Source organism: Mycteria americana, chromosome Z (genome assembly GCF_035582795.1).
Source record: "Mycteria americana isolate JAX WOST 10 ecotype Jacksonville Zoo and Gardens chromosome Z, USCA_MyAme_1.0, whole genome shotgun sequence".
In the NCBI taxonomy this organism is placed as follows: domain Eukaryota; kingdom Metazoa; phylum Chordata; class Aves; order Ciconiiformes; family Ciconiidae; genus Mycteria; species Mycteria americana.
The window spans coordinates 72,213,320-72,240,198 of record NC_134396.1 but is presented as its reverse complement, the minus strand read 5'-3'; the positions used below and the strand labels follow the sequence as shown (position 1 = coordinate 72,240,198).

The 26,879-nt window shown below is 43.3% G+C and overlaps 1 protein-coding gene across 3 annotated transcripts; it reads right to left on the bottom strand.

Annotated features, from left to right (window-relative positions):
- Nucleotides 1-940: 940 nt before the first annotated feature.
- Nucleotides 941-26,829, bottom strand: CKMT2 (creatine kinase, mitochondrial 2). 3 transcript variants are annotated; one of them, XM_075526898.1, is made up of 12 exons: nt 26,749-26,829; nt 20,589-20,813; nt 20,343-20,416; nt 17,042-17,214; nt 15,555-15,753; nt 14,244-14,339; nt 13,261-13,482; nt 10,775-10,860; nt 8,038-8,161; nt 5,486-5,620; nt 5,003-5,128; nt 941-1,158 (listed from the first exon to the last, which is right to left on the bottom strand). In XM_075526898.1, the coding sequence occupies exons 4-12, from the start codon at nt 17,191-17,193 to the stop codon at nt 1,039-1,041; spliced, it is 1,260 nt and encodes a 419-aa protein (XP_075383013.1). In that variant the 5' UTR covers nt 17,194-17,214; nt 20,343-20,416; nt 20,589-20,813; nt 26,749-26,829; the 3' UTR covers nt 941-1,038. The 3 variants fall into 3 exon arrangements, with proteins under 3 accessions (XP_075383013.1, XP_075383012.1, XP_075383014.1); XM_075526897.1 differs by lacking the exon at nt 20,589-20,813; XM_075526899.1 differs by lacking the exons at nt 20,343-20,416; nt 20,589-20,813.
- Nucleotides 26,830-26,879: the final 50 nt, after the last annotated feature.

Below are 26,879 nucleotides of genomic sequence, written 5' to 3'. Positions count from 1 at the left end.
TTGACTTTTTTTTTTCCCTGAGAACTGGTGTTTTGAATGTGCTTACTGTGAAGCACTGAATATGTTTCAATATGCAAAAAAGAAGGAATCAGTGGGACTGTTGGCGTCTGCTGTTTTTTCTTTCCCCCAAGCTGCTCACCACATGGAAGAGTGGCAGTACATCCTAAGGCACTTTGATGAGTGACAGTGAGCTGAGCCTGGTCCCCATTACCTGGGACCTGAAAGCTGCAGAAGACCAGGACAGGCCATGCTTAGCAGGTTTATGTTAGATACAGAATATCAGCAAACTGATTTGCCTGCTGATTTTTGGGCCAGCTTGCTGCAGCCCAAGGCCACAGGCCAGAAATGGTGCCTAAGGGAAACAGCTGAGAAGTGACCTGGTGAGTTCTCCAGGAGTGAAAAAGTCTGAGGGTTTGGGATGACATGGTAAAGAATTTTGTGTGCAGACCAGTGCCGGACAGAGAAGAGACAGCTTCCATGCAGAGACACCATTGAGTTCCTGATGAGAGGTCAAGTGGTGGACTTCAGAGACTGAACACACGTGCAGCTGCCTACTCCAGTTAACTGTTGAACTCACCGTCGTGTCCAATGGTTGCTGAAAAAGCAATGAGCACTACACAGCACCTGCCCCTCAGGCTGGCAGATTTCAGCTGCCTGGACAGTCACTGGAGGGAAGTGCATCTGTGAATGAAAATCAGGTGCTCATAGGAGACTTCGTAAGTATGGCCATAAGCGCAAATGGAGACTGGAATTAAGGATTTGTGCTTTTTGCATTACTCTGGTAGTACTTTTCTTACCACCAAGAAAGAAAGGGAAGCAGTCCCCACAAAAGAGCGTACCATGGTGGTTGTATTGGGAGCATCCTAGTAAAGCTGCACAAAGACTAACTTCTGCCAGTGCAGCCAGGCATCTGAGGAGACATTAGGTATCAGGTAGTGTTTTATTACACCAGATATTTATACAGAGATATACAGAGGTGCCTTTCTGTCAGAATGGCAGCTGTATTTTCCATCAGTTGCTAGCCATCAGCAAGCAAGATCACTTCCTGCCAAACTGAGGCAACGGTGGTGGCACTTTGATGTCTTGGCCTTTTTCCAGTTTCTTCTCACAGTCAACTAGGTAATTGACCCCATCAATGACAATCTGGACTAGCTCCACCTACAAGAAGAAGAAGACAATAGTAGTAATAGAATCTTTAGCTAATGCTATTAATGGAGGAAGAGAAAATTGGCTTATACTGCAATGACAGCAGGTAAAGCTATAAGTACGAAGGGTCATGGCATAGAGATCACACACCCTGTGGCACAGGGAGTATGGGTCATGCTGGTCCAGTGGAAATACACAGTAATTCCAATCTCCTGTTTGCCCTGAGTTTGGGCCGCCAGCCACAGAAATTTTCAAATAGGTCCCTAAAGTTATTTCCACCAAATTCTGCTCCTACTCATATTCCTATAGGAACAAAGCAAACAAACAAAATTCCTTACAGAAAATGTTTAGGCGTGAGTTGAGAAACCTATTTCAAATGTGACCACTGTGAGGGTGCGGGATCCTCCCCAGATGTTTGCTGAAAAGTAACACCTGGCACAGCCCAGGGTGCCCGTCTGTTGTGTTCCCCACACTCATGTACGAGGATGAAGAAACCAGAACAGCAGTGCTGTGAGTGCTTAGCATCGCTGGGCAGTTCACGCTGAAGCAGCTCATGCCGTTGCTGTGTCTTCCAGCTCCTAAGCCTGTATTGCCCCTGTACGTGCAGAAGTATTTATGTGAGCACAGAGCCAGACAGAGACTAACTGGGATGGTGGTGCTGCTGGAGGCACGGCGTAGGAGTCCTTCACATGGCTGGGACTGGGAAGATGGGAGGACTACCTGTTGGGCCACAGCCATTTAGACTGCCTGAGAAGGCTCGTCAAAGCAGAGCCTTGTACTTCTTCACAGGTGTGGCTCAGGACCATATGTTCCCCTGCAGATGACCATGAACCCTGCTGCAGTGATTTGTCAGCTCTGGGGAAAGATGTCCTACTCATTCTGCCAAGCGTGCTAGCTTTGCTGAGGTGGTTTTGCCAAGCCCAGGACGCGCATCTCTGAAGCAGAGACACTCATCCTAAACTCTTGCTGGCTCTACATCATCCATCACTGCTTTGTTTTCAGCTCTTGATTTACACTGGGTGGGATTAGCTCCGGGCCCAGAGCAGCACCAAAATTTGCAATTCTATGTGGCAGGGGGTAGTGCTGTCTTTGTAAGCTTTTTCAAAATTGCTGAAGAATACAGGGTGCCTTGTCCCCAGCAGACTTTCTCCACAGGCGATGACATGCGAGGACCACAGGCCCTGTGGTTTTGTTAGCCAGCAAGCTATAGCACTGATTTTTCTTAATCTTCATGAAATGGTTCATTAGCAACCTTTAATGAATGGTTTGTTAAAACCAAATGCGAAGACTAAATACCATTGTCTATTGTGACAGTCACAGATTTTCAAGGGATTTGTTTTTACTGTAAAGCATTTCGGTGGCTTAGCAGTTTATTTTATTGTCTTTTACAGACCAGCTGTGTTGGGAAATCAAAGGTCTGAATTTGAGGCCTCCAGGAGAAAAAGAATTTCATATTAAGTTTGCATTGACCAGTAACTGAAACAAAACAAAAATACAAACAATTTTATCTTGCACCTTTGGGAACATAACTCAGTTCTTGCAAACACATTTACCACATAATGGAATTTATTTTATTATGTACTGAAAAAAATATGTCTTATAATAAAACATTTCTATCCCTTTGAGTTTGTTTGTCTTATTTAGATTTCAAAATTTTCAAGCTAGGGATTGCATATTATCTACTGGCTTGATCTTTTGAATCCTTGCACGAGACATCACTGACTTCAGTGGAAGTCTTCATATAAGCAAAAATTTGTAGGCTTAGGCCATCTGTCAGTAGAACTCATATTAATTAATCATGCCGTGTAATCCTTTTGTATTATTAGTGTTATTTTAGTATAAAGCACACATGATGATGTTTCAGGTATTAATAAATGTCTTTGTCACGTACTGGCTTTGCAAATAATACAGCTTAATAGCTTTTCACTCCTATTTATTTCAGGTTAGATCCAAAGTAACATAGCTGCCTACATCAAACTCCAAAATTTAAAATTTCCAAACCCCTGTCCAAACGCCCCTTGGCTGTGAAGACTTTCAAGGGCATGTCTGAATAAGAAAGCAGAGAAGACCTGACTTGGCTCTGTCCCAGTGGCAGAAAACCCAAGGTGAGCAAGGAAGGGAAGCCAGCTGGCTGGCTGTGGACCAGTTTGAATCTAGTTGCAACCCAGGTGCATTAGCCTAGGGTTATATTTGTGTTATGAAAACCTACCAAGGATCAGGCTGAACTCAGGTGTTGCGCTGCAACAGCAGGGCCAAGCTGCATCCATATCTAAGCTGCCAAAGCGTCTCGGTGCTGTGCTGTTCTGGGTAAACACGCCTTGACAGCATGCTTTTCTTTGCAGTGGAGTTTTAACTTGCAGCAAAGCCCACAAGGTAATTAAAAGTTTGCTGCTGGGCAAGCAGGCAGCCCTTCAAATCCTGACATGTACAAGCAGGCTGGCATCTGAGGCCAAATCGTGTGTTGCATTGCTAGTGGAGAAAAAGGGTCCTCAGGAGAAATCGGTCCCACTAGCTCCTGCCCGGTTGACCATAGCTGAGAGGTTACAGCATGCACCGGGGGGTGAAAGACTAGTTTGACAGAAGGTTTGAACCTCTGTTTCTTATCTGCTAGCAGAGTGCTCAAATCACTGGAGTGACAGGGTCTTGCAAGGTAAATTTTTGTCTCAGTTGTTCTTGACGTGGCCAAGGGTGAACACAACCTTGGTCTCGGTGAGGAAAGGGAAGCTGTAGTGGTGCCACAGGACTTGCAGGCTGTGACATGGAACGGGGTTCGGCTCAGGCAGAGCTAGTGGGAGGAGGCTACGGCTCTTTGACATGGCTGCTTCTCCCCCATCCTCCAGTAGATTTGCTCTTAGAAGCTGTTCTGCTTTATAAAATACTTAAATATGAAACTGGAATGAGGTCTGGGACCTGAATGTCCCCAGAGAGCAGCAGCACTACCAGGCTGTAGGGTCATTTCCACTCTCTGGCACAAATACTCATTCAAACTGAAATCACTTCAAAACAAATGTCTGAGACAAACCCATCTCATCGTAGCCTACAGCCCAACAGGGAGGGCTCAGAGCTGATGATTAAATTTTTGCCCTAGCTCTCCTGTGCCCTCTGCTCAGTGCCACACAGGACACGTGAAGATGGCACTAACTCCTCCTCCTCAGTTATTTTTCAGTGAAAGGATTGGCCTTGTCCTGCTGTCTAACTGTGGAGAAAGTGCATGACTGAATACTAAAAGGAAAACAACACCTTAGAATGTCTTGCTTTCAGTGCCTGATTCCCTGGGTGGGTTAGGACTCGATCCGTGCTTCTTTCCCCAGCATTTTGCAGCAGGTACAGCAGGTACCTGCCCAATGTAGCTAGGGGAAATGTAGCAATGTACCTACCCCACTGCAGCTAGCTCAGTGCCCACTGTACATCTTCTTACACGTCTCATGTCCTGTGCTGCAGGGACAGCGGGACACCAATCCATAGCTGTGCACTGCAGCAGGCAGTCAGGTCTAAGAGTTTGCGCTGTGATGCTGAGAAACGCCGTCCTGAGGGATGTCTGTTACCAAAGCCAAACCTTTCCAGCACCTGTGTGCTCTCAATGGAGAGCCTCAGCACATGGTGCAAACAAGTCACGTTTGTGGAACTTGCTCAGGGTTTTTTTTCTGTAATTGCCACAACAAGAATATTTGGCAAGCACTTCATGGAGATCAGTAACTTTTCATTGTGTAAGCATTTCCATTGGACCAGATTCATCAGGAGTAAAAACTGCCATGGCTCCACTGAGGTCAGTGGAGCGAACCCAAATGGAGGGAAACTGACTCATATCAGTACAGATCTGAGCTAAAAAGCAAGGAAAGAAAAAAGAACAGGTTACCTCTGAGCGACCCATGCGGTCCAGGTTGGAGATGTCATACACATCTGCCACAGCTGCCGTGTCCACTCCACCAGTGCCACGCTTTTGCAGCCTCAGGTTCTCCAGGATTTTTGGAAACCTGGGATCCTATCAGAAAAAACAGGTTTGAGCTTATTGCCTTTTACCCTGCCTATTGTGCCGAATCCTTGCAATGCTATGATCCGTGACTTAATAGCATCTCCAGAAATACAGGCAGAGGTGGATAGTTTTCTCAGTCCTTGGATTAGAGCCTTTCTTGGCATCTGTCTGCTGAGTAGATTAATTTCCATAACAAATACAATAATTTGCAGAGTAAAAGCGTGCTCAATTAGTCGTGCATTATACCTGGGATCTTGTTACACATCATGCTAACGTGCAGTCGCTGTAAGCTGTCATTTTTCATTTGTTCCTTTGTAAATCAGAAGAGCTGACTTATGTCACTGGCCTTTTGACTGACTTATGTACCTTGCTAAGCTTGGGCAGCTTAACATGGACGCCAGCGCGTAAACCAGTTCCCAGGTTGGAAGGACAGGTCAGAACATATCCGAGACGCTCGTTCCACATGAACTCCCAGCCCCGTTCTTTAATTAATCTTTCCACCTATGATGGCAAAAGAAAGCAAAAAGAAAAGGGCATCATACAAATGTCTTATTTTAAGATGTTTGCTTACAGCTGAGATTCTTTTCACCATGTATCTGTGTTGATGATGAACTTCTCTAACACCAGTGGAGCTGCATAAATTTACACCCGAGTACAATCTGGTTTGGATCTGATGCAAATGTTTGCATTCATCAAACAGTAAGATCCCCAGTGCATATTACAAGGATTTCTTTGTCGTTTTCTCATGACCACTAGCTTGCAGAGTCTTTGTCACTTTATCACAAAGCTCCCTGTCATGGTGGTTTGGTATAGCCTTAGCCCATGAAGCCATTTCTTCACATAAGAATTACGGCTTTTGCCATGCATTTCTAAGCTTGGTGTTTGTGGAGCAAGGCTGCAACACACAAGCCCAAAGGACTCAAATACTACAAAGCAAACAAAAGGAGCTGAAGCTGAATTTTGTGTAATTTTCAAGGTGATGCCATGACTCTCAGGGGAGGATACTTGACTTTTAAATGCCTCGTATTAACAGCCACACTTCCATTATAAGGAGACAACATGGCTTGTATATAATGCTTTTCAGTAGTAGATCTCTGACCAGATTAGAAAGGATAGTGAAATAATTGTCCACAGAAAAATCACAAGGGTCTATTGACCTTTAATAGGCTGGTACTCTGCTCACTCATCTACACTTTCTGGACTTACTTCTGCCATCCAAATACAATTTCAATTCAGTTCTCTTCTCCTCCACAGGAGAATCAGGTACATAAACCAGCTCATGCTCACAAGACCTCTGCAAATATAGGTGAATACTTCCATTCTGCAGAAGGATGCAGAATAAAGGACTCTCCTGACATCATTTCTATATTGTGTGAGGACTCTAGAATTGCTGGTGGGAAACTAGACCTGATTTTGTGCTTCAGCCACCTGCTCTGGTTGCAGTTCCCAAAGCTGTCTGACCACTTCCCATGGCCACGTCCATAGGTCGACCTCTGTTGAACGTGAGCTAAGCACAGTAGCAGAGGCAAAGCTGGGAACAGCATCTGCAAGCCATGTCACCTGGGCCACCACCCTGTACACTGTTCAATCTCACGGGTAGACCTTGGAAACCTAACAGGTCCCAGTTAACCACCCCAATGCCAAAGGAGCATACATTAGGTGCTTTTGTTTCTCTGTGTTCCCAAACACACTACATGCTCAGACTTCCCTACGCATGCTCTGAACTTCCTCTGCTTCCACAGTCAAGAGATTGTGGGTCCCCACTGTCCCTACTTGGCCTTGTTGTTTTGGCTGGCGGCTGTGAAGTGGTATGGAAGGGGTGCACAGATGTATCAGCTCTACACTTGCTGGGGGGTTTCTGAGACAGGGATGTCTCTAGAAAGCCAGAGAAGCTGTTTTGCGAAGGTAAGAAGAATGAAGCAAGAGGTCCAAGGCTGGCCCAATATGCATTTCCATACCCAGGAAGAAGAGCAGTGTGATGGAGACAGACGCTATTCCTCCACAGTTCAGATGAAGTGAGCTTTCCAAGGATCCCAATGGGGAGAAATAGTTGTTTTATGCAGCCTGAATATTCTTACAGTCTTGGAGACAGTTTCAAGCCAGTTTCAGTCTGACATAGTTTAACCTCTATGTATTATGGCAATCCAACCAGGAATGATGTGGACAAGAGTAGTGGAGAATAGTGTTTGGCCACATCACTTGTCCCACAGCATCTTGCTGTATTGCCTGTGGGACACAGTAAAATCCTCTTTCTCTGTTAAAGCAAGTTTTTCTGTGCCAGAGCAGTACGTGGGGCTGCACTGTGCCGGAGCCAGCTTGCAGCTATACCTGGATTGTCTAGACAAAACTGTTTTAATCCACACACCATCTCTTGGAAGCTTTTTTTGTCTTTATGAATAGCTAGACCAGGAGCCCTGGCTATCAGTTTTTAGTATTTTAATCACAAAACCCTCTATCTCCTCAAAATTGGCAGTGAGCCCAGGGGTCTTAAGTCCTCAGTTCTGTGCACAACCTCAGCAGCATCCGCTCCGCTCCCAGCATCAGGGATGAGAACCAGGAATCTGGGCCAAATAAATTCTTCATTCAAGCAAATCAAGCAATCCAAATAAAATGCTTGATTTGTGAATTCCCACAGCCTGCAGGCAAAGTGGCAAAAAGGAGATATTTCTTCAGCCACCTTGTGCTGAAGATTTTAATAGAAAAACTGCAAAGACATTTTATTTATTTTTCCCTACAACTCAGCTAGCGATTTGCCCATGTTTCCTTCTTTAACTGCGTTAGTGTGGGTTGCTATGTGGACTGGTGTTACTTCATTGTGCTGCCTCCGGAGATGACTGTTCAGTATGAACCACGGTAAGCAGTGCTGACAACAGCCCAACAATAAACAAATGGTAATAATAAACTCATTGAGATACTACCTCTTTTAAACCACGGCAAAATCTTTCAAACACCCGTTTCATGTTGCCACCCTTCTCCATGGAGATCACCCTGGTGTGGTCCTCTTCGTTAATCCAGATGAGAAATGTCTTGTCATTGTTATGCCTGGTTGAGAGGAAAAAAAAAAAAAAAAGAGTATCTTCTTTAAAAAGACGAGCCCTGAAAAATAATTCTCAGTATCCTTAGCTTTATCACAATCTTTCAGGGCTGTGGAGAGGTTAAGCGCAGCAAAATAACATTGTTCTGCAAGAGTTAGGGATTTGAGCTGCTTTCACAGTTGGATCCCCATGCCAATGGCGTTACGTGGGTGTCTTGGGCACAGCGAGAAGAGCAGTTTTTCTGATCACACCATGCTGCCGCGGTGCTGAGCGAGGAAAAACATCTTGTCCTCTAGCACGAGCACAGCTGGGAGGTGCAGCAAAAGGAGAAGCCGAGCTCTGCATCCTCCGTCACCGGGGACAGTTTTTATTGTTCTTAGAAAACTGTGCAGCTAGGAAAAAAACCCTAACGTTTACATGCTGCTGGGGGCCAAGCAATATGTCCTTCCTTAATTGTATTCTCCCCTAAATCAAATCCCAGTGCCCTCTTGGGCGCTCGGTAGCACTGGATTGCCACATCAGTCACGATACGCGTCCGAGGACAGCAGCTGCACGTTGCTTCCGGGCAGCGCATTAGCGATGCTGGCTTGTCAGTCAAGATGAAAATGCCTGAAGATACCCACTCTTGCTTCAAACAGATCAGTCATAGCTGGGTTTATTAAGTGCTGGGTCAAACCTGAGGTCACTTTTCCTGGCTTTTTCTCCGCCTTTTCTGTCTTCTACTCCAGCCTTTCTACAGCACGTAGAAGGTGATTGATGGGATCAGACTCATTCGTACAAACAGTGGAATATTACCGGGTTCGAAACACATAAAATTTGAAAGTTAAAGTTCACTGAGAGCCTGACTTTCAGCTGGTCTTTAACTGCGACTCCCTTTTTTCCCCTTCAAGTTTGCCAGATGTAAACATCCTGCGCCCTGACATTGCGGTCACCCGAGGTCCAGTTACCTGTCTTCAGTCACATACGCATGATCAGGGCAGGGTTTTCCAAACAGACTGAGGCTGGCCTGACTCGGCTCCCCCTCCAATTATCTAAGTCTCCCCATTGCTTTAAGGAACGTGGAGGGAGGCCACGCTGAGTGCATTTAAACCGTGCCATCGCTGCTGGTGAGGTCGGTGGGAATAGTCCTGCAGCCCACAACAAGGACAGGGTTGCAATCTTTATAATTTATATAATTCTGGAATATAATAATTTTATATAATTATATTTTCTATAATTTTTATATATTATATAATTTATATAAAACTATATATAATAATATATAATAATATATAAATTTATATAATTCTGGAATATAATTCTGGAAAATAATTCCCAGAATGTGTACTCTTTTTGACAACAATGTCTTGCAAGAGGAAGGCAGGTTTTCCAAATGTGGCTTACTGAAATACTTTCCAGACATGCTAATTTTTTTTCCAGTCTGCCTGATATTTCACATGTAAAACAAGCCAAAAAACAGGTCTGTTTTATTCAGCAGATCCCTGGATAGTATTTATGTTGTTGGTACTTCTCCTGTTTGTTTGTAGAGACAGTGAATGGGATGCCTCAGATTTATCCTTTTCCTCTTCCTCAGATTTAGATGGCGACCAGGGAACTAATCTGAAGCTTGTTGAAATAAAGAAATCCTCACGGATTTCCAGCAGGTCATCAGGTTTCAGGAGTGATCAAGTTTCACAGCACCTGCTCCCCGACAGAAATCACGTTTAGCTCATCGCAGTAGTCCTGGCTATGCCTCTGAACATGAGCCAGTATTGTCATACACTGCTTGGAGAACAGTTGGGGGTTTTTTCCACATAAAGTCCCATGCCCTCTGAAAGTTCTGAACCTGCCTAGGGCAAGGAGATAGGCTAGGTGATTCCTCAGAATCCTTTTTAGCCTAATTTTTCAGAATTAAAGCATCTGTTAATGCCTAGAAGTATACCATGATGCATGCAGATGCAATGCACTGCTCAGCTGCCTCCATCCTCTGCTAGCGGCTGTGTGCACTGATCTTAGAGCTATTACCCTTTTCTCTCCCCAGAAAATACCGTATTTGGGCACAAAATATGTCAAGTGTGTTGTGAAAGTAGAAACTGACCTAGAACAAAATCAGAAATTCAACTTCTGTATCTCTTTTTTGTCCAGTTCGTTTGGAAAGAAAGGGTTACTTTCAGCTCTGGGAATTAAAATAACACTCTGTTTCTTGACAGTGAGGAGGGGGACAGGAATTTGCAATGTGGTGTCCTGCAGCTGTATGGCCGGTGGTTTCTAGCTGACAGCATGGCTACAGTCTGGTGCTAGAGCTGCTTTTGTAACCTCAGCTCTGCATGGTGACTCACAGGCTCTTTCCCAAATTGAATTTTTATCTAGAAATAGAAAAAATTGAGACAAAAGCCCAAAGAAGGAGCCATGCCTATGACACTGTGTGGTATCAGTATAAAGGTTGTACCCATTCTGTTGTTCATTACTGGATTTTGTTTGGTTGGTTTTTTTAATTAAGCAAGAAAACATTTTTTTTTAAGAGCAAACTGAACGTGCTGTGAGTATGGGGACAGAGTGGCTGCAAGGTTAGGACAAGCAAGGAGATTTGTAACACAATCTTTAAAACACGACACAAGCTTCTGCATGTCACACAACATACCAGATTCCTCTGGCATCTGGCCAGTCACGTGCCATCCCAGCACATGTTAGCAAAGGAGACACTGGCTTATCAAAGAGAAAATGGTCCTGGACAGCGAAATGGGGCGAGAGAGAGAGAGAGAGAGAGAAAACAAAACAAAATTCAAGTTTATTCAAGGAAGCAATATAACGCTGTCTAATACATTTTATGTGAAGGCAATCAATGTACAAGTAAATCACATAGCACAGCTGGTGAATCTGGTTCCTTATTCTGAAAACTAAAAGCATTTTACACAGGTGATTTTCTTGAGTCTTGCAGATTCTCACTGACATCGGTAATATGGCCATGTTTTGCCAAAAATATTTTTCAAATGCAGGGAGGAATGAGAGGTGGGGACCTAATACCACATACACACACCAAAGGGTATTCTGGAGGGACCTGACTGCTAGCACCAGAGGTGTTCTCTGCATACAGACAAATTTCAGGGTAGGAGAAGGCAATGAGTCCTTAAAGACTGGGGGGAAAAAAATGCTAGTTCTGAAAAGACATTTCTCCAGCACAGAGATTTAGCAATCTATTCTGAGCATGAAGTCAAGGTAGGAATTAAATCCATGCTAAGCTTGACCTTTTGGAATCACAGACTTGTTCTGTTCCTTAATAGAGATGCTATTTCTGATTTAATAAATGTAGCACTTGCTGTGCCACCAACTCGCCACATTCCAGATCATTTAGATTTTTTTTTAACAACGGAGCTTTTCTTTTCCCAAAGCAAATAAATATTTGATGTGTGCTGAAAAATATTTGTGCGTGCTGAAAAATTATTAGTTCTTAATTCCTCAAACACTGCCATATCAAATGTTGTGTGAGGGTTTGGGGGGGGAGGGGGTGTTGGTTGTTTGTTTTTTTTTTTTAATCTAGGATTTAATTAAGAATAGTGAGGCACACTATCCAGAATAAATATGACATGGTAGACAAGTTGATATGCTTTACTTCTTTTTCCCTTAGTGGAGAATTTTAGGTTTTCATCTTTGAATACCCTGTGATGGACATGGTGCAGCCAGAACCCCAACCATGCAGAAGGAAAAGGCACAGAGTTCTCTTTGCTCATCACAGGGACACAAGATTTCCTTCCTCAGCTTGCTCCACTCAAGACTTTTGCTTGAAAGAAAAATTCCCTTTTTGCAAGAAAACAGCTGAGCACTATTAGTTTCCCTTATGCGCATATGGCCCAAATCTGCAACGTACCAAATGCCTTCTGTGCTGAATGCCATTCAGCTAGCACTGATTTGATCTTACAGAGATCAAATGGTGCTTATTAAAGGCTGGTGGAAAGCCTGATACCATAGAGGTTCAAGGTCCTAAAGTACCGGAGGAGGTAAGCAATGGTATGAGTTAAAGGTGGAATCTGAGGTTACAACATTCAATGCCCTGATTTCTGTAAATCTGCATTACCATAAAAACAAACAAAACAAGGTAAAGTGCTGAATCAGTGAAGCCCATTCCACTTCCTAAAGGACTCAGCCTTAAACCGTGAAGGAATTATATTCTCCACACTCCTATTTCAGCCTCTGCTTTCTGAGGCGCTCTCTCCTGCTGAAAAAGGCAATGAAATAAAACCTAAAATAGGTCATCAACATCTTGTCAATAAACATATTACCAAGGACATTCAATTAAAAAAGTTACTGACCTTACATAAATTCTTAACTCCTGGTTAATCCCGACTGTGACACCTAGTTCCAGGGTTATAAATAGTTATGTTACTTCATCAGCTCCCTTTTGGTTGATGTTATGGATTAATGTGCCATGAATATAGCTAACAGGGTACAGCCATTCCTTTGGATATTTAAAATGCACATTCAAGGTTTGTTTGACATGTCACATGCTGTGACAAAATCCATGATGAAAATCCTTGTGTTTCCATCTGTGTGACAATGAAAACTCTCGTTATGGGCCTGATCCTTCAAGTCCTTAAACACAGTTACAGGACTGGGAAAAGGACACCCGGGTGCAGTTGGCTAGAGCCATTTTGGGGAAATTAGAATTAGTGTAGTTTTGACATAAAGAAATTACAGCCGAAGTCCCCCACCCCAACAGTCCAGAATACAGGTAATACGTACTGCCTATCTCAGTGTAATATTTTTAGTTAGAATGGTTATTAATATAGAAAATATCAATCTTTGCTCCAGGAAATGACCAGGAAAAAGTCCTGAATTTACTTCGTTATTTGTCCAAAGAGGTGACAGCAGCCATGTATATTTGATTTGACACAGATCTTGCTATCTGGAATATAACTCCACGTTTTGGACCTGCACAGTATGTACTTAGCCAAAATATAGACCCTGGATGATTTGCCATTATGTTAAAAATATTGACAGGCCATTAACTACTGGGTTAATGCTGTGATTATCCTCCTTAGCTACACAGGAAAGCATGTACCCCAGAGAAAGATGAAGATTAAGATAAATGAGAGTAAATGAAGGTGGTGTCAACACTGGAGCGATACTTACATCAATAAGCTGCTGCTGATCCTTCTCGGACATATTGGTCAAGCTGTAGTACTTGCCAGAGAGGTCTCCTTTCAGCCCAGCGAGCGCGGTGACCACGACGTTCTCCACCTCTCTCCGCTCTGCCCTGGTGCAGGCAGGGGGAAGGCTGAGGCCCCGGATGCTGCGGCCAGTCCGCACCCGTGATGAGAGGACGTAGCGCTCGTCAAATTGACCATGGGTGATCTGAACAAAGAATGTTTGCATTAGTGCACACACAGTCCCCCGTGTTGTACTCCACCATTTAAAAAAAAAATAATAATCCCATTGTACAAAAAGAGGGGCGTCTTTCTGCCCGGGCATGATGACCTCTCCGTGAGATCACAAATACTCAGGATACCAGGAGCCCCTCAGAATTTCGGACACCAGGAGTTTTTTTAAAGAAAAACAGGTTTCTTTGGCTGAATGAATGTGGCAGAGTAACCAGCTAGTCCTTCATGATCCCAAAATATGAAGGAGTCTGCATGGGTTTTGGAAACACAGATATGGGCAGAAGTAGGGGGCCAGGTACACAAGATCCTTCAAAAGAGGAAAGCCCAAGAAGATGATAAACCACAGTGTAGTTGAACTATGAAGAAAATATTAAGCAGCAGGTAAGGTTTGATCTACGTGAATGTGGGCGTAGTGCAGTCAACTCCTGCTTTCATTCCAGCCCTTAGATGCACGGGTATCTGTAAGCTCATGAACAGACCTACAGACCTACAATGCCAAGTGAGACTGTGGCCCAAATGCTTAATACAGTTGAGATTGATCCCTCTGCTAGGAACAAGGTAGGGATGCAGCTGTCTTCCTGTTAGGGCCATGAGTGGCATCCCACTTTCCTTAACCCTAAAATTACTGTCTTTGGAGTTGGATCAGGAAAAAGAAAAGTACTATTGCATGCAATATCATCACTGTAAGAAGCAGCCTTGAACCTTTATTGTCTCATTATTTTACTTCAGTCCTACCTTGGATGCATCCAGGTCCGTGTGATGCTTCATTGTCCGTGGATCATAGCCGTTATGTCTCACTTTAATGACAGGGTCAAAAATCTCAGCAAACACCTATGGAGTCAAGAGAATCTAGAAAGAGTCTGCAGCATCATAGAAACGCTTAAACGCACCAGCTTCAGCCACAGGAGAAGTCCCCTGACACAGGCTCCTGGGGGACAGATGTAAAGGGGGCTTTGCAAATGCAGACAGGGGTAAATATGCAAAGAGGGGGTGCTTTTGACCTAGACAGTGCTCTGCAGCAGTTGCTCATCTTCACAACAAAAAGAACGTGCAATTGCGCCTTACTGAAGTTACAAGCTTACTCTAGTTACCACAGACAGGTACTGGATGTGGTGGCAACCAGATTAGGTGTCAGGATGTATGACCAACCAGAACACACACTCAGAGTCCCCCGGCAGCTTGCCTCTTGTTTTTAGGTCATGCAGGAATACCCTATGTCCTCACTGCCGTGGAATACTAGTCCTTGTTAGAGCCACTTGTCTCAGGTGTGTCAACACCGATCACAACCACACCTTCAGGCGGATGGGGAGCAGTGGCAGTGGCACTAAATGAGGAAACTGAACCACAGACACTGATAGTCCAGAATGCCAGATGTCTCAGCAGCCCAGCATTTGGGATACTGTTAGGAGACTGTATAAGAATAGGTATCATTGTAGGTAGACTGAAGAAACGAGACCACAGAGGTCAACACAAATCAGGATTTTCTTCTCTTTTCTTCTTCTCCTTATTCCAGAGTTAAATAAACCTGTCCATCCTAATGCTGTCTGTCTTTGTCTTTCATCATGATCCAAAAGCTGTGGCTTTATGATGTTTGGCACTTGCCAGAAAACATTTTTGGTTTTGCTCTGCTGTTTTGCCTCTGCTGTTCCACAATGTAATTTCCACATTACCTTTATTTTGTGTGTCTCGGGGTTGCATAGCTTTGCCATAAGCTAAGTTTAGTCACACTTTGCCATAAGCTAAGTTTAGTCAGGAGGGCAGCTGCTGGAGGCAGGTAGCAGCTGCTCCCAAGCAGGTACATTTTATTAACCTCATTTGCAGCAGAGAGGGCGATGGAGTAACGCCTCATGTTCATGCATTTCCTAATGTGGAAGAGTAGGGAAAACACCACCTTTATGCACATGGCCTGCCCCTTATGTACTCTTTGGGATGCCATTTATCTTAGGAGGGCATACCCTCCTGGGAATCTGTCTTCATCTAATGAGTTCTTGTGAATGATACCACGAAAAGTGAACCAAATACGACAGTATTGTGGAAACGTCTTACCTCATAGGATTCTTCATCACCTGCGACCATGCCCACAGTTTTAATGAAAGGGTGGCCAGGATTGTCAACCCCGGTTTGGATGCACTGGTCCAGGGTGTAGCCGTTGGGAGTCATCTTGTCCCTTAGCCTAGCGTAAATGGCCGGCGTGAGGCACTCAGCCATGCAGTTGTTATGTTTGCGGAGATCGGGATAGTCTGCGCTGAAGAGAAGAAGAATCCCAAGCAATTAATGTGGCACCTTTGAAGAGTAATCCTTGCTAGTTTATGAAGCTATTAAAGGGATCATGAGATACAGAGTACACAGCGTGGTTTGAAAGTGTAATTAGTTCTCGGTCTATATGTTGCATTGAATTTAGGAAGGGAGGAAGATTCAGGTCACTGAAAGTACCATTGCACACTGGTGGGCCACCATACCTACAGGCAATTGCAGCTTTCCGCTACTCGAGGCCATCAGGAAAATGAATCCCAATGAGCTCTGAAAGTGTACTAAGCCCCATTAAATCTCTGCTGAGACACTCTTACTCAGAAATAAAGTGCTCTAACATTGTTTTGTTCAAGCAGGAAGGGAATTAAGTTTAGCTGAAGAAGTTCTTTGTAATTCAGAGCCCAGGTGCTCTCACAGCTCCGTGGACATCAGTGGGACTGTCTCATCTATGTCAGCTGGGTAGCTTATTCCTCTACAGTATCTGGGTTTGCTTTAATGGCATTATTATTTACAGAAAGCTGCATGGTGTACTGAGCCAGGGAAAATAACGATGTTATGCTTTAGCAAGGCATTTTCGCAACTGAGTCAGACCACATCTACCTTGTACTGGTAACAATTTGCTTTATGCACAACTCCATTATTTCTATAAGAATATATTTTAACTAGGATACTATTCACTACTTTAAAAAAAAAAGTCTGTCAGAGCCTGATCCGTATTGTTTTTCACAAGTACAGCTAGCAAAGTCAACTCACAGAGAAGAAGGTCTGTAATTAGTTTCTAATCATCAGCCAGCCAGTTTGTAACAGAATTAAGAGTATTTCAAGTACAGCAGTTATATGGGAGATTTCTTTACTGCTTGCATAAGGAAAATATTTTCAGATTTCCTAATAGTAGAGTCTGTCAGCCAGTCCAATCGGTTGAGCTGCAAAGCGTTCAATAGCTGATGAGGTAAAATAAGGACTAATATACTGCTCTGCCTAAAATTTGAAACACTTCTTAGGTTTGTCATTGTTCGTCAATGGGTGGTTTTGAGTGTTGATACTGTCTCACATCCCTGCTTTCTGGTCTTGGAGGCCGTTGTTGGTGCTACCTAAAACTGGGGTTATTAATAAAGGGTGCTATTTTTCAGGTCACACAGCCCATGGACAGACACACAGACAGTGTGACCGCATGAGGACTCTGCAGCTTTGATAGGGATCTTCTTCCTCCAAAGAGTTAAACGTTGCTCCTGGCCCAGTTAACAGGGTGCTGTGCTCCAGGATGCCTAACCCCAAGCCCTTACCTTGGAGGGAAGAGTTTCCGTTTTTCCTGAACAGCAGCCTTCACATTTTGCTGGTTGAGGAGGTACCCGGTGGTTAGCACCCCTGTGCCTGCGGCCGCAAAGAGTGCAGTGGTTGCACGGCCAGCCAGGAGACGACAGAAGGTGCTAGCCATTCCTCTCGGAGGATACGAAGTCTGGAAGAGAAGACAGCCCAATGTCAACCCATAAGTCTTCATGCAGTGCTAATGACAAGTAAACCCTCACTTTAAATCGTAGCCCTCTAAGAGAAGAAATTTATTTTTATTATTGAATTGCACTTATATGGTGTGTTCAGAAAAATGGTTAGTATTTCATGTATTATTCCTATACCTGTATTTTTTTCTGTTTAATTCTACTGGGATTATGTCTGGAGTACAGGAGGTCTCTAAGTCTAGCAGGGAAAATGGCATGTTCTGTGAAAGTCTGAAGAAGGCAACGCACATTTTTTCTTCCAAGAATCAGAATTTGACTGATATTGCCAGTGACTGTGAGTTCCTCAGGGAGATACAACTCCTGTTTAAATAAAGGACACAAATTCCAATTTGTGTCACTGACAGAAGCTTATTCTTAAAACCGGACTCTGGTAAATCATCCTTGGAAAATGGGCATGGAAGATTTACAAGAGAACGTGACCTTTCCCCCAGGATATGCTGCTTCAGTTGTTTTTTCAAGGTTTTAAAAAACATAATTGTTTATGCAATCTTTTCATAATTCTTTTGGAGGTTTAAATTAAACACCTCAAAGCATTTGGTTTTATTTTCAGTGAACAAAGTGTTCTAATTTCCAGTAATTTTCATGTCGATCTGGGTTAGTTAGCCCCAAACCCTGTACTTCTTCGCCTTTTCCACTCCTGTCTACAGAAAAATCCAATGTTGCATCTATATCATCTCACTTGGTAAAAAGATCGTCTCATCTGCTTGCATGGTTTCCTGTTACAAAGCAGTATCTTCTTTGTACTTTAGTCACATATGTCAGATGAGAAACACAGGCGTGTTTCCAGTTTGAGAGTCATTTGTTTCATGTCCTGTATCTTGTTTAAACAATTTTATACCTGAATTTTTGTATAATGTTGTTATTCTGTCTCCTCCATGTCTTGGAAATGCAATATGCATTTTTCTAACTTTCCTTGCAGAGAACGATGCTGACTGATTGACAGAAATGTCAATATTTTTTCACTGAAAGGATTTCCCTAAAACAGAAATGGGGAGAGACCACACACGGGAGGGCATTTTTTTTCCCCCCATTAGGAATACATTGCCATTTCCTCAGCGACTCCGAGTCCTCAAGAATTAGTTGCACAGCACTAGAGTATAATGAAAATGTGCTGACACCAGGCTGGGACAGGAGGCAGCTCATTGACCACAGCCTTATCTTGTCTCTGGGAGTGGCTCCCCCCCATCCATGAATTCCTGTAGGTGAGAGTTGCGGGACAGGCTCTCATGACTGCAACAGGGTTTCTCCCTCCCAAAGTGCAGTGGGAGAATGTTTGACTGTGAATCAAAATCAAATATGATGTTTGTGATTGAGGGTTTTGTGCTGCTTTCTTTTCTGTGTATTTAGCAGATGGTTCTTGTGGCTTTTCACAGTACAGTATCCCCATCCTACACTCTGGAAATACTTGCTTATGACTAATCTCCACAGAACTATTATTGTTATACCTAAGTGTCTGAGAAACAATACATGTATTTTCACAGCGGGTTTATGTATTTATAGTTCTGTTTCACAGATGCCATCTTTACTGCAAGGAATTGGCTGGCAGTCAAAATCCTGTCCTGAAAACCAGAAGCCGTATCAAAATCCCCTTGCAGACGCTGACATGATGACTTCAACAACCCCAGGCACTCATCAGCATCTCCACCAGCTTGGGGTTTTTTGGAGCTTCTGAATCCTGTGTCACTTTAAGGGACAAATCTTGTCCGTACGTCTGATTAAATTAGAGGAATTGTGTGCTGTATGTACTTAGAAAGAAGCGTGAGGCACAACAGTATAATTATAATGCTTCACAAATAACAAGAGCAGTGCACCTATTGACTACAGCGTGTACCACAGCCTAACAGGTAAAGCTAACAGCCTCAGACAGGTCATTATATTTAGCCTGGTCACATATCTGCTGGCAAGGCTGCACTATACTGTTTGCTGTTTTCACATAACCTCCATTCCTTGTACTAATGCAACGTGACAGGACAGTCCCATCCTTTGTAACAGCAGCTGTTGATTGACTGGCTGCGTATTTTTCTACCTTTGAGCCTTTTCCAATGATGAAGGATGCACAACAGATAGAAGCAACGTCCCAGCCAGAAAGTTACTCTCCGGATCAGCACGAGGTTGTGGTCTGGGACTGGAAGGTAAGCACAGCGTGCTCTTCGCTAGGCACTTGGCATTAATTTCTTCTGGAGGAGCTGAGAAGTACACGGGAGCTCTGCGAGGGTGAAGGATGCTAGAAGCTGCTCTCTGTTATTTCTCAGGGAGACGAAGCATGCTGGCTGAAGCTGTTAAAAGCTAAAGGTTGTTTAGCTGCTGAGGCAGTGCTTCGTGTATGCTTGGCTTTGCCCTTGCAACTGCTATTGGATAAGATCCTGAGAGCAGCTGAGCAGAGGAAACCTTCCGCAGAACGAGGTGTGCAAACCATACCCTGGGTGGCTGCGGGTAGCTTGGCATCCTTGGCTTTCAGGCTGAACTACACTGTGTACCTGAGGTGTAGGGTTGTGACAGAAATCACAGCCTGTGAACAAAGAGAAACGAACCACCTGGAAAAAGAAATAGATGAACCTGGGGGAAAAGGAACCGGTCTGAAAAGGCACAGAGAGTTCCTTGCTGACTCATACGGTGAAGGCTTTGTGCCGTGGCTGGTCTGGCAAATACAGGGACGTTGTACCTTACTCCTTCTGCCGAATGAGTATGAGGACCCCCTTCTCAGTTGTATTTATGCCTGTCTTTGACTGGATGTGCAATGCTGAGCTTTAATCCCTACAGCAGACCCTCTCAGCACGGACAGTTCCATTGCCCTCGTTCAGGCAGCATCAGCGGTTTTCTCACCCTTTCAGGGCCTGATACATTAAACAGGCCTGTACCTTTGGGACAGAATGACTGACTTTTGGACACCTGATCAAAGGCAGATTTTATGCTCATAAAATTGTTTTTCTTTTTGAGTTTTAATAAAGTCCCGTAACGCCAGTATTTTTTCTTGTTGACGTTGTGGCTGTGTGCCTTGTCCCCCAGGACATTCTTGCCTTGTTGGATCACAGAAAAGGTTTTCCTTACCCTGAGGCAGGCTCTAATTTACCTGACAGATGCTTCTGTAACAGCTCTAAAAAGCCTCCAACACTGGAGATGCCACAGCCTGCGTAGGTTAACTACCTAAAAAAAAAAAAATCAGAGTAAGATAGGCTTTTTTTTTCTTAAAAAAAAAACCAAACAAATGTCTAACTACACATCCCTTGTTACAGTTTAAGCCCAGCACTCCTCAGCCTAACTTTTCCTTCCCCAAACTTTGCCATTCTGTAAGCAAAAGTTCAGTTTCTGTCTTTACCAGTAAGTGCCTCAGCTTTTTAAACCCAGTCACTCCTGCAGAAAAGGTGACTCTGCTGAGAAGGTGACCTGACAAGCATCAATCATAGCATCACGCGGCTGCTGCCTGCAGGAGCTGGGAGATGACAGCTGGCCTGATCTTCTGCTCCTTAGGTAGGACCTTCTGACCGCAGCGTGGCATTGCCATCGCAGGGACCGTCATTTGTGACTGTCAAGTGCAAAGGGTCTAGGGGAACATGAAAGTTAGAATTTCTTATGAGAAGAAAAACATCATCTAGCCTGCTGTGGAAAGGAGACTGTGATCTTTTTTATCAAAATGGTGTAACTCCTAATTTAATAAACACCTCTTGCCACAAGGGTGGGCTATCGTTCTGAATATAAATGCATATAATACTGCAGCACAAACTGAGTCCATGTTATGCCTTGCACAGGTAGTCCACATACAGTCAAAATAGCACAAATAGACTTGCATAAAAACCTGGTGTACAAGTTCAGCAAACAGTTTTTACTTAATGAGGGTGTATAATGAACAAGACACTTTATTTGACAGGAAACAAGACTGGGTTTTGTTCTTTTTTTTCCCTCTAAAACTAGCATGATTTTAAGTAATGCATTGCTTCACAACAAACATTTCAAAAAGATCCATTTTGAAAGAGTCTGAATGGAATGGTGTCAGCCTAAAAAAAATTCTTATGAAAGCTATTTGTAAAATCTGACCTCAAATCATTAAAAGATTCAGCTGTTTTTTTCCCCACAGAAAATGCCAACCTGCCCTAACAATAAATTTGCACCTTTACCACCTCTGTGGATTCAGAGAAACGTAATTATTCCAGCCAAAGGTGTCATTAAAGGTGTAAGGTTTTTCTAAGAACACTTTACCAGAAATACCATGCTGTGATTCAGGTTTCACTGCAGACTATCATTAGGCCTCCACTGTAAGGATTTCACTTTCATCAGGGAAATGTAACCACTGCACAGCCTAAAAAATGAAAGTGCACGCTTTTCTTTTGTAGGTGTTTCCTAAGAGTCTTCCCTTGCGCTCATGATGATAGAAAATCCATTTCCTCGTAGATGCCTATAGTGCTACCATAGCACAGCTGGGAAGGGGAAAGATCCATTTTTCAAGATAGAACTTTTGTGATTGTCAGTTTTAACCCTTGAAAAGGAATCGAGCACTTGCCTGTGCTGATCAGGTGTGCTGGAAGGAAAACACCTGCATTAAGAAAGCATCCGTCTTCCATTTAAAACTATCTAGAGAGAGTATGGTCTGGAGAAGATAAAGGAGTTCCAAGCATTAATCAACCTGAGTTGAAAAAACAAATAAAACTCTTATTTTTGGTCTGCATTTGTTTGTCTTCAGTTTGAATCACTGGCCTTTGTTATTACTTTTATCAGTCTGTTGTAGAAGTTTCTACTCATTATTTGTTCCACATGTAGCTACTTAATAACTATCACTTCTTATGTCTCTCCATCAGTTTTTTTATCATATTTTCAAATTTATTAATCACTCTTTAGCTCTTCCCTGAACTCTTTCCATTTCGTTTCATCCCCAACATCCTCCTGACACCGGAATGGTCCTGTAATTCCAGTAATGGTTGTACCAAAACAGAAGCAGCAGAGCATCTCTGCATCTACTAAATAGCTTTTACATTTGGAAATCGTATCAGCCCCTTGGGACCGCAGCGGTTCACTAGACGTGCACACTGTGGTCATTGCCCGCCAAGTGCTGGCCCCTTTTGGGAGCCACACAGTCCCCTGAACCGCGGGCAGGGAGTGATGGCTGCGGTCCTCAGCATGGCCGAGGGAGCTTCCTGACGGGAGCAGCCAGGGAACTATTCCTGACATGGCCATAGGTACGCTTCCAAGTCAGGTTATGTGATGGGGTTGTCTGCAATAGCAGGAACATGGTTAACTTAAGTCTCTATCAGTCCCATCATTTTTTATGCTATTACTTTCACTTTCCCTTTAAACTGGACTGCTTCCTAATAAGCAGAGAAGTTTTCTCCTCTGTTGTGGGATTTTGAATGTACTGATGAAATATTCTTACATGGTTCCCAGTTATCATTTATGGTTTTCTACTTAAAAATTTTTTCTTTTCTAAATGGTTTATAACTGTACCAACCTTGTAGAAGTTTCAATGCAAGGTTTCAATGCACCACAAGCTACATGTGAATTGGGACTTTATTTTGGTAACACTTAAGACAGAATTAGCTGCATCTAAACCTGCACTGATTTTTAGTTCTGTGAAAATCTCTTCTTCAGTTGTCCAAACGAGGTCTGATTTCTCTGGTATTGGACACAACACTTTTTTCAAGGTATAAAGCTTAATAATTTTACTTTATAGTTTCTAATGAGATTCTTGGGATTCATGGCATGAGACCTCATGCATGTGTCACTCAGATAATACTCTGATAGTAATAAGACTGCTTTTCCAAAATGTAGCAGATTGGCATTTTAAGAGTCAGACAGCTTCTTCCTTACTAATTTGACGATGTGGGCATTTCAGCACATTGTGTAAGAAATATTCAGAGATACGATCTAAACTGAACTGTTTCAGTGTAAGGCTGGAGCACCCTGTATATTCTGTATGCCGATCAGCAGAAGCTGACACACTGGGACACAGCAGTCCAAAGTGAATTAATGAGACCTGATATTTTGCAGTGGGGAAATACACATTGGAGTGGAAGTCCGTAGATCAGGACAGCACTGACCTTGTTGCAGGCTGATGGAAAGAAGAGCAGGCAGGGAATATCAGGGAGAGAAGAGCATGAGCTTCTCAAATGCCTTAGCAGATGGCAGAAATGCAAAAAATGGACCTCATGAGCACTGCGGTGCCAGCCTGTGCTGTAACTGGGAGGGTGCACCTGCTTCTGCTGCACATGGTATCACTCGAGTTTGGCTCACCAGCTCTCTAACGTGAGTGCCAAGGTCGCTGGCTCTTATGCAATGGTCCTATTCAAGTCATTTCTCTCCTGCTTTTCCTTACCACGGTCAGGGCTGATCTGCTCTACTGTCACCCAGCGCTTACAACACGTCTGTCTTCTTTTCCTTTGCAGATGGCATGGTCTTCACCAGTGCCCACAACTGGGCATCCTTTAACTGCTGAAGGTGGAGGGTAAGGTGTAAATCTCAGCTGGTATCCAGCATCAGGTGGATTTTCTATGGGTAAAGTGGCAGGGAAGGGTTTTTTTTCTTGTTAGTCAAGTGTGCTGCAAAACACTTCAATGGCTCCTGGTATTTGAATCTGTCAGCTTTACAAAATGCTTGGACATCTTGCCTTGCACATTTTCCCCTTATTATGTCGTTCTGCTCATACTTTGGATACTGGCTTTGCCTCATGATAACTAGTTAAGGTGTCTTTTGTATCCCTCCAGGATTATACGTGCCTTTGTCCCAAGGGCAGGGCATGGAGCACAGCTCAGTGGCTCTCAGAGTGGAATTTGTCGCTGGCAACAAGTCCTGTAAAGTTTTATTTCCAAGGTCACTTGTGTTTGTGTTACCACTTGGAGAAAGGAAAAATATGGTTGTACAGGAGAGAAGAAACACAGAGCAATTGGCTCAGAAACAGTTGCTGTGTGTCTTCCGTGCATCAGGTTCTGTCCTGCACTGAACAGTTTTGATTAATTCTTTGCAAGTCATCTTGTGGAGCAATGTCTGCAGTGGTTAGTTGTGAGGGGAGTAAATGCAACACTGACGTAAAGTAACAGCCACTAAGCTGTACAGCGTGTAGTGTTAAGTGTCGGCAAAAACAAGGTTTCTTCATAGCAGAGCGAAATCATTCGTGTTCTCTCACCACATCGTCACCATAAAAGGTAAAGAAATTCAGAGTCAAATTGGCATTGCCTTTTCCAAAGCAGTAGTCCCATACGCTGTGATGACTTATGGCCAGCGAATCAGCAAAACCTGTCTGAAAGGTCATGATCTTAGAGGTCATAGCCTGTATCTCTCTGCTGTCCCCCAAGACACGCTCAGCTACCTGTAACCAGCCTTCAGGACATTAATGTCCTGCCAGGAGTGTGTTTTGGTTTTAAAACTGTATTTTAATATATGTATTGCCTACCATGCACAGAAGGTGGAGACAAAAGCCAGCAGCAAGATTTAGCAGAAGTCACTACTGCAAATCCGGTGCTGGCTGAGAAACAACCCAAAGGATTGCAAGTATCATTTAAGGTGGAGGGCTGTTTGTAACCACAGTTCGAACCACAGGATGCAAAAAATTGGAGAATGCCTATTTCAGGGCTTTAAGCCAGTTTTCCCTCTTATTCACTATAGATATAGATATATATATTAAAGCCTCTGTTAAAGGTGAAGGTATTCTCCAGAAGAAATACGGCTTTTGTACAGCAGGTTCATCACCAGCACTAAAAAGGTCCTTTTAAATCGACAACTTACGAAAACTCTGACATAGCTAAACTGCCCTTGCTGCTCTGGCCGGAGGCTGCAGAGGGTCTCCAGGACATTTGATTCACAGCTACCGCCGTGCTCGGACTGCCTCGGTCGTGTCCCATTGCACACGGAGATGCTGTGATCTGCACATAGGTGAAGCTGTTGCATCCCTCTCTGGGAATTTCAGAGGTGACTAAATCATCAGAAATGCATAAACCACCTCTCTACCCTTTAAGGAATTTGTGAACGTTACTACTACTTTTAATATTTTAAAAATAATGCTTTTGCTATTAACTCTTTACTTTCTTGAACTTCTTTTAAAGAGGAAGTTGTCAGCTCTGTTTTTCCCTTAATGTATTTGAACACAGGTATTGGTTATCCTGTATTTCACACTAGGCAGCACATGTGCTTTTAGCCAAGGAGGGAAGGAAGGTACAAGGGTTACAATGACATTTCTAGAAATAGACCTAGATTAAATATTTGAACCATGTCATGGGTGGTATTAATTGCCACACCATGTGATCCTGAGCGACATTTTAGAGGAATGGCAGAGTCATAGCCAAAGTTCACACAGGCTCATAATCACAAATAATGCAAATGCATGTCTTAAACTGTTAAGCTGTTTAGCTAATGGTATCACTGCAGTGAGCTGAACTTTCACGTGGTGGAGGGAGAAGGAGGCTGGTCTTTTATATGTGAGAAGTAATTTCTTTGAGTCACCCTTAGCTTGAGCTAAAGCCTACAGATGCCAGTGGAAAGTTTTCTCTGCCCATCTGTGGAAGTTGCTGGCACCTTAGAAACATCTGCAATAAATGTCACAAGTGACTACATGCATGAGACACCATTTTTAGATGCCCAGAAAACAGTTTACATTGCTTTTCGTTTGCTGTATCACTCTACAGGTTCAGAGAATAAGATATAAATTAATAGATTAAATCTCATAAAGCAATATTGGTGGGGTTTTTCAGTTTCTCATAGCTCACCCTGAGCAAGACTTGAACCTTTTTGACTGGTCTGGGTTTAAGACAAAATCTCCTGAGTGCAGAAACAATGTCAGTGCAAACATCAGTCTAACTGTGCCTTAATCACAGCATGGAATATCTCTACAAAAAATAAACTAAAATTCAGTTTCTTTTTTCTTGTAGTGCCAGAGGTCAGTGAATGGTTATAAAAATGTAATAATCTGGGGAAAAAAATCCAAACTATGAATCTCTTATTAGATTCATATGAATAGAGAATACATGGGAAAGACTCTTCATAGATCAGACAACTACTCCTTAGTAACTACCCCTTAGTAACACCATTATTTTTTATTTCTGTCAGCTGAAGGTCTGACCTATCAGACCTGACCTGGTGAGACTCAGAAACCCAAATTCTCCTACTGAAGCCCAACCAAGATGCTGGGAGTACTTGCCCTTCTGAATCAATCTGACACTATTTTACAGTATAAAACCCTCATCTCCGCAGTGCAGAGAGCTACAACCAAAATCAAAAAACTTACTGAATTAGAGGTGTTTTCTCTGAACTTGTTACACATCTGCAAAAGGGACTTATTTTTCCCTTACTTAAATTGACCCTTACTTAAGGGTCAGCATTTGAAGCAGCTGCCCAGTGGGCTGACACATTTTTTTCCTGCACCGAGTAGTTACACAAATCAATAAATTATAACCAAATTGCACCACATCCTGTGGTGCTTTGAGTTCATTTTTAATAACCCTCGTATTTGAAATGCTACCATTTGAGGCGAGAAAAGCAACATAAGAAGTTAAACTGACCTTGAAGCTGAAGGTAGAGATGTCCTGCTGCCTGCAGCGAGCCCAGAGTATAAAAGGAATAACAAGCTGGTGCGCTGACAGGAGCCCAGGTAATATGAGAGGGGGAAAAGGAGGTGAGGGAAACGAAAATA